Here is a 7,500-nt window from a genome sequence, read left to right on the forward strand (position 1 = left end):
TTCATCGATAATTAAGAACCGTTGGAGGTCACATTCAGGGTCTGGGTACGTTCGCAGTTACTTTATTTATCTATTTTATATATTAGCACTTTTTTTTTTTCGTCGCTCTCGTTTTTTTTTTTTTTTTTTTCTCGTGGCTAAATCAGAATACTTCCTTTATTTATTTATTCTTCAGAAACCGAAACTCATTTTTCAACAAGGAATGGAACTACTTTTATTGTCTTTTTTTATTTCATTTTCACCTGTTAGAGTATTTTTGATTCAGAGTTGATAGTTTGATACGAGTATATCTTTTTATCTCCTCATTGTACAAGAGAGAGAGAGAGAGAGAGAGAGAGAGAGAGAGAGAGAGAGAGAGAGTGGTGGGGGTAGGGGGTGAGGGCTGAAGAAGACAAAGAGGAGTAGTGAGAAGGAAGGACTAAGATGGAGGGGTGACATTAAATTGAAAAGGGGCCCAACAGAGAGAGAGAGAGAGAGAGATGGGAGTGATAGTGGAGGGAGGAACGTGTATCGGTAAAGTGTTCTAGCATTATATTATGACTGCAGGAGTAAGGGGTGACGGTCGAAGGAGGGGGGAGACAGTGATAAATGAGATATTAACTGCTGACGATGGGGAAGGAGAGACTGAGATGGAAGAGATAAGTAATAGTGGTAGTAGTAGTAATAGTAGTAGTTGTAGTTGTTGTTGTTGTTGGTGGTGGTGGTGGTGGTGGTAGTGTTGGTGGTGGTGGTATTAGAGGTGGCATAAGTGAGAAAAGGAAACGAAAAACAGGAAGATAGAAAGATAAGGAGGGCGTGTCACTATAACATGTAAAAGAAAGAGAGAGAGAGAGAGAGAGAGAGAGAGAGAGAGAGAGAGAGAGAGAGAGAGAGAGAGAGAGAGAGAAAGAAAGAAAGAGAGAGAGTTGAAAAAAGAAAGATCATTGAACTGGCACTGAGAAGCATTAAGAGTGTTGTGACACTCCCTGTACTCTTGGCACTACTCCCTGGCCACCCCCACCTCCCTCCTTCAGTGCAGCAGTGTCGATGCCATCTCCGCTAATAGTAGAGACCCTGGAATCGATACGCTTGAAGGAGGCGCTGTAGGATGAGATGAATGGGGAGAGAAGTGGACATATTGACGAAGAAGTAGATGGATAGTCAAACAGTCAGAGAAGTAAGCAGACGGAGGGAGGGAGGGATGAAGACAGAGTGACAGAGCGAGATTTATTAACAGACAGACGACAAGAGACAGATAAATATTAGAAGCAAACAAACAAGCAGGGTTATTTATTTACTTATTATTTTTTTTTTTTTTTAGCGAGAGAGTGGGAGATAAATCACTGTTGCAAGTCTTATAAATCTGTTGGTTGCTATTATTTTTCTCGTTTGCTTGCTTTTTTCTCTCTCCCTCGTGCTGTAGTAATATCCGCACGTTCTTTGCTTTTTTCATCTTTTTTTTTTTCCATCACCACCTTCACCACTCCCTTCTATGTATTTCTACCTTCCCGCACACCACCACTCGCCATGTGCAGCTGTTACCTTTAGTGTGGTGCGCCCTACCTCCGTTTTCTTTACTCTGCTTCCCGCCTACCCCTCCCCACCATATCTCTTCCCCCCCTCTCTCTCTCTCTCTCTCTCTCTCTCTCTCTCTCTCTCTCTCTCTCTCTCTCTCTCTCTCTCTCTCTCTCTCTCTCTCTCTCTCTCTCTCTCTCTCTCTCCCCCACGTTACCTTCAGTTTCCATATCCCTCCTTCTTCCCTCCACTCCCCCTTCTACACCTTCTATACCTTCTTCCTCCACACCACTTATTCCTCTCATTTATCTAACAACTTCCGCCCTTTCTCTCCCTCTTCTCCACTTCCGTCCCTCACCTCATACTCATCTCCTTCCATGCCTCCACCTACTTCCCTCCTCGTTCCTCACCTTCCCTTCATCCATCTTTTTTCCAACCTTTACTCAACTTCCTCCACTCATCTCATCCACTTTTCTAATTTTACCCATCTCTCATCCACCTCTCTATCATATCGTCCTTAGCTCACTCACCTCCCTCCACTCACGCACACTCACACCACAGGCTTCACCTTACTCAGCCACCTTTAAAGGACATCACTGGACCTCCCCCCTCCCTCTCCTTTCACTTTTTAGCTTGTTGTGGTCACCATGACACTCTCCTGTCTGCACCACCTGTCTGGAACCATCATAAAGGGGAGATTACCTGGACTCTAGCGTCACCTGTCCTGTTTGTGTGCGTGTGTGTGTGTGTGTGTGTGTGTGTGTGTGTGTGTGTGTGTGTGTGTGTGTCGGGATGGTGGGGGAGGTGGTGGAGGTGGAGTAGATGGCTGAGTGGTGTTGTGCCCTGAAGCAGTGTAGGGGTCAAAAGTGTGGGGCTGACAGGTGCATTCATGGTGATTTTGCTTGGTGGTGGTGGTGGTGGTGGTGGTGGTGGTGGTGGTGGGGTTTAAAGTCTGTAGAGTGTGCATTAAGTATTGGAATGATGGTGGCTCGGTATCATCATGCAAGTCTTTTTTTTTTTTTTTTTTTTTTTTTTTTTTTAATACTAAAATATAAGTGAAGTGGTGATAGGTGATAATGAGCAGTAATCTTATCATTGCACTGAGGAGACTTAGTTCGCTGGTCCAAAGTACAGGTGCGAGGGTGTTTACTTCATGTGCAGATGTTGATGTTGAAGGAACGTGTGATTCTGCCATCTGCACTGTCCTTGCTGTGTCTATTTGTGCTGCGGCCACTTGTGTGATTACGCGGGGGTGAAAACTTTTACTTTTCATCTTCTTCCCGAAAACAGATGCATGAGGTAAAAAGTAATGTTCAGCAATTTAGGACTGGTGTACAGCAAATGAAGGTTAGCTGGCAGCAGGTGAAGTCACAACATTTAAGAAGTTTGTTTTGTCTGTAAATAGTATATAGCTTCCTAGTTGGCAGTACTGTTGAGTCCCTGAGATGCTGCCTCTGGTCTGATTGCCATAATAGATAGATATGTTTCGTAAATCTGTGAAGGTTTAGCTGAAGGTATTCCTTTAATTTATGTAACTCTTTGATATGTTGGCACTCCTGCTTGTCGGGTCTGCAGCCACTATGATACACGTGTGTCGCTGTTACTAAGGTTATGGTGCAGCGTGCGTATCGCGGGTGTGGAAGACCAGACCATGCGTTGGTGTGAAGGGCGGGAGGCTGTTGCTGTGGTGTTTGTGGTGGTGTGGTAGGAGAGACGGTAGTATGGTAGTATACAGGGCGGCGGAGGTCGCAACAGCCTCACAGGTTCGTGTGCAGCATTCCCCCGGCGTGGCGAGACTGGGGCGAGGCGCTGCATTAATAAAGGGGCGGCACTAGTTGGTAGGAGCAGCCAAGCCTCGACGCCACCTGCCGTCCCACACGGGTGACTTCTGGCTCCTCCGCGCCTAATGAAGGGCAGCGCGTCACATGTGCCTCAGTGGCTCATTTAATTTCAATTCTACATTGTTTCATACACCTCATTAAAAAATGCTGAGCGGATCCAGTCCTGCTCCTGACTTGCCTTCCTGCCGGGTTTGCTTATTGCAGCCTCCAAGGCGGCGCCGGTAGCCTGTTTGCCACTCTGCACGTAGCCTCGTTACTTCTCTTAATTAATTCTTCCATATCAATTCGCTCACCTTCTATGCTTTGTAATATCATCCAATTTCGTCCATTTTCAGTCTGTCCTGTCGCTTCATTCCATAAGCCTACGTTTGCCTCGTAATTTATTGTAAAGTCACAAAGAGCCTTTTGATGCGCAGGCAAGTCCTTCACTGCACTAGGAACAATTCCATGTGACTTCAGAGTTTGAAAGAGGAACCACTGTGGCGGCGCAGCAAACAACCTGTTAGTGCATTATAAGGATCTGTCCTCATGGTTCCCAAGGGCCTCGCATGATCAGCGGGTCTGTGCAGCTCCCTCTCACCTTCATGTTGTAAACCCTCACATGACACTTGCGTGCATCCGCCACTGTTGGATTAGCGGTCTGCGGTGTCATCTAAAAGCTTCGAGGCGCAGCAACACTGGTATTTTATTCTTTCTCTTTTTTTTCATGAGCAGGTTTCAGTGTCCTCTTCATCAGAGCGCCTCATTGATTACCAGTAAGCGTCCTTTTTTCTCAAATGAGCTTCAGTTTTGTGTTGACATGCGAGCCTCATTTTATAGCAAAACGGATCCCTTCACACGGACAACCTTTGATGCCCTCTTGACCAGCGAGCTTCGAGTTAAAGCAACACGGATCATTTTTTGCGCCTGAACTTCGGTGTCTTTCTGATACTCGAGCTTCTATATAAAGCAGCACGAGTCACGAGTTCCATAAAAAAATGTGTATTATGTGGAAGGATGGTGAGGTTGGCGCGGCGCCCATCGTGTTGTGACACACTAGAGGTGCCACTCCCACGCTACGGGATACTGATGGTGATGGTGGTGGTGATGGTGAGGCGTCAGCTTCTCAGAAAGGGAAGTCACAGGTGCCAGGTGTGTGTGTCAGGTTTAGAATTTGTCCTGTAAGAGAAGGGGGGTAGAGAGGCAGAATAATGTAAGTGTTCGTAGATAAAGGGAAGACGTAAGGCAGCGAGGTGACGGCGGGGAAAGGAAGAGAATATGGAACAGTTCATATAAATGTACATGAGTGAGTATGAATGTACATGAGAGAGAGAGAGAGAGAATTTCCTCATTGAAGTATTTTTTCTCTTAATCCCTGGCCACTGTTTCTCCTAATAAAGGCTTTTCATGTATCAAAGAACTAATTCACTTCCCTTCAACAATGATTGTGACAATAAATCTAAAGCTGATGATAACTATGACAGCCAGTGTGTGTGTGTGTGTGTGTGTGTGTGTGTGTGTGTGTGTGTGTGTGTGTGTGTGTGTGTGTGTGTGTAATTCACCTCACCTCGGTCGCCTGCTGGTCACCCAGCCAGTCTTCCCCATTACGGAGCGAGCTCAGAGCTCTTAGACCGATCTTCGGGTAGGACTGAGACCACATCAACACACAACACACCGGGAAAGCGAGGCCACAACCCCTCGAGTTACATCCCGTACCTATTTACAGCCTGATGAACAGGGGCCACACATTAAGAGGCTTGCCCATTTGCCTCGCCGCTTACCGGGACTCGAACCCGGCCCTCTCGATTGTGAGTCGAGCGTGCTAACCACTACACTCCGCGGTGTGTGTGTGTGTGTGTGTGTGTGTGTGTGTGTGTGTGTGTGCGTGCGTGCGTGCGTGCGTGCGCGCGTGCGTGCGCACACAAATGAGTTATAATCCCGGCAATACTAGCAACACTTAAGGCGACCGTCGAGGGGCCCTCTATGGTGGGAAATGTGAGATACCTCTCTAACACCTGAGAGGAACCTGCTTCTTCCGCTGTAACGCTACACGGCTCGGTATTAAATGTGTCTTGGTGTTCCTGCCCCACCATTTCCTCACACACATCGCCCTACTATCCACGCTGCGGGAAACTAAGCGAGGAGTAGAGGAAAAAGATGGATATTCTCCCATTCTTGAGGTTTTGATATTCGCACACAGTTTAAGTACAATGGCAGTATTAAAGCTATTGGACAGAAATATACACAAAGGTTACTAAGATGGAAAATGAAAGTGGTAAGGAAGATTCAGTCATTTACACAATCGAGAGGAATGGAAACATGAAATTAAAGTAGAAAGGGAGTATTGAAGGTATAGTACAGGAATTTAGAAAAGAAGGAAACGGAGAACTGAAGTTAGTATGAGAGGGAATGAATAGGTGATAAGGAAGATTCAGTCCTCGTGACAGAATTGAGAGGAATGAAAACACAAAAATGCTTCTGAGACAGGTGTTCAGACTAGGAAGAGTGAAAGTTGGAAGACTAGGAGCAGGAAATACGAACACAGGCGACGTGGTCATCAAGGTGGCAGTGGCTGTGATCATTACGGTGCGTCAGCTCGTGCATTAAAGATGAAGACTCTGAGAAAATTGTGTTTGTCTCATATCTTCACATTTTTACGTGTTGTTTATGATTTTTTTTTTTTTCTGTTTATCTTGAAAATTTCTTTGACCTTGCTGTAATTGTCTTACCTCTAGAAGTTGTAGGGACACACACACACACACACACACACACACACACACACACACACACACACACACACACACACACACACACACACACACACACACACACACACACACACACACACACACACACACATTGCACTAAAAAATCCTTGGTTTTTTATTTACATATTTATTTGTTTATTTTTTTCTTACTTTGTTTTAATGTGTGGTTGTTTGCGTGTTTCAGGAGGAGGTGATGGGCAGCTCGCTGTACCACTACACCAACATGGTGGACCACAGTGAGGTGGAGCAGCTCACCTCTTTCAAGAACCCCCACCACCCTCGCCGGGCCTTCCTGCGTCTCAAGTGCACTCTCACCAGCAAGGGCCGCTCCGTCAACTTCAAAAACGCTACCGACAAGGTCATTGCCACCACTATCCTCCTCCTCCTCCTCCTCCTCCTCCTCCTCCTCCTCCTCTTTCTGTATCTTATCATAAAAAAGCGTCATCATTTGTTTGTGTTCTGTATTTAATGATGTATTTTTCATCTCCTTTTATTTTTTTTCTTTCTGTTGGATCTCACATGAGCTGCTTTCCTTTCACTGTTTTCTACTTCAATCTCTCACTTCTTTCCTGTATTTTATTTATTTTTTTATGATTATTATTTTTTTTTTTTCTTTTTTGTGTCGCGGCTTCATCTCCCGAGTCAGTAAAGTTCATATAGTGAGATTCTCTACGACGCAATTACAGTGACTCCATGAAGCCCATCAGTCTTAACCTTTTGACAGATAATGGCTGTATTTTATGACACCGTGAAGTTTGTATTGACGGAAAAGAAAACTGCAGACACTAAACTGTTGAAACTACTCCATCATTTGTAGTGTCAGTTGTGTCTCTCCAAATTATATTCTTAACTTGCTCAACAACATTTTATGAAGCTTGAGTGGCGCCCATAGCAGTGAGAAGGTTAAGGTGGTGTAGTGGATAGGATTGGTGGTGGTGGTGGTGTGGAGAGGAGCGTGACAATCTGTTTACTTCTCTACATTATTGAATTTACACTGATTATGATTGGATTTTCTTTTCTGTTATCTGATGTCTTCTTCAAAGCTAAATTTGATGTATACCCAAATTTTTCCAATGAACTAGGTACTACTACTACTACTACTACTACTACTACTACTACTACTACTACTACTACTACTACTACTACTACTACTACTACTACTACTACTACTACTACTACTACTACTACTCCTCCTCCTCCTCCTCCTCCTCCTCCTCCTCCTCCTCCTCCTCCTCCTCCTCCTCCTCCTCCTCCTCCTCCTCCTCCTCCTCCTACTACTACTACTACTACTAAAAATAAATAATAATAATAAAAATAATACTATGTGTTTGCGGGTGACAGGTGGTGCAGGTGATCGGCGAGGTGGTGGGCGATAGGGCTGATAAGGCGTGGCTGGTGGCCCTGGCGATACCTGTGCC

General features: G+C 45.2%; 1 protein-coding gene across 10 annotated transcripts in view; it reads left to right on the plus strand.

The window, feature by feature from the left end:
* The window catches only part of LOC123515165 (protein similar-like), a 352,568-nt gene that overhangs the window by 199,118 nt on the left and 145,950 nt on the right, over positions 1 to 7,500 (plus strand). For all 10 annotated transcript variants that reach the window (XM_045273663.1, XM_045273664.1, XM_045273658.1 and 7 more), the window contains 2 exons: positions 6,267 to 6,440; positions 7,424 to 7,500. The exon at positions 7,424 to 7,500 is cut by the window's right edge and continues 90 nt beyond it. In XM_045273663.1, the coding sequence (XP_045129598.1) occupies positions 6,267 to 6,440; positions 7,424 to 7,500 (251 nt within the window). The remainder of the gene's footprint in view (positions 1 to 6,266; positions 6,441 to 7,423) is intronic.

This window comes from Portunus trituberculatus, chromosome 38 (assembly GCF_017591435.1).
Source record: "Portunus trituberculatus isolate SZX2019 chromosome 38, ASM1759143v1, whole genome shotgun sequence".
Classification (NCBI taxonomy): domain Eukaryota; kingdom Metazoa; phylum Arthropoda; class Malacostraca; order Decapoda; family Portunidae; genus Portunus; species Portunus trituberculatus.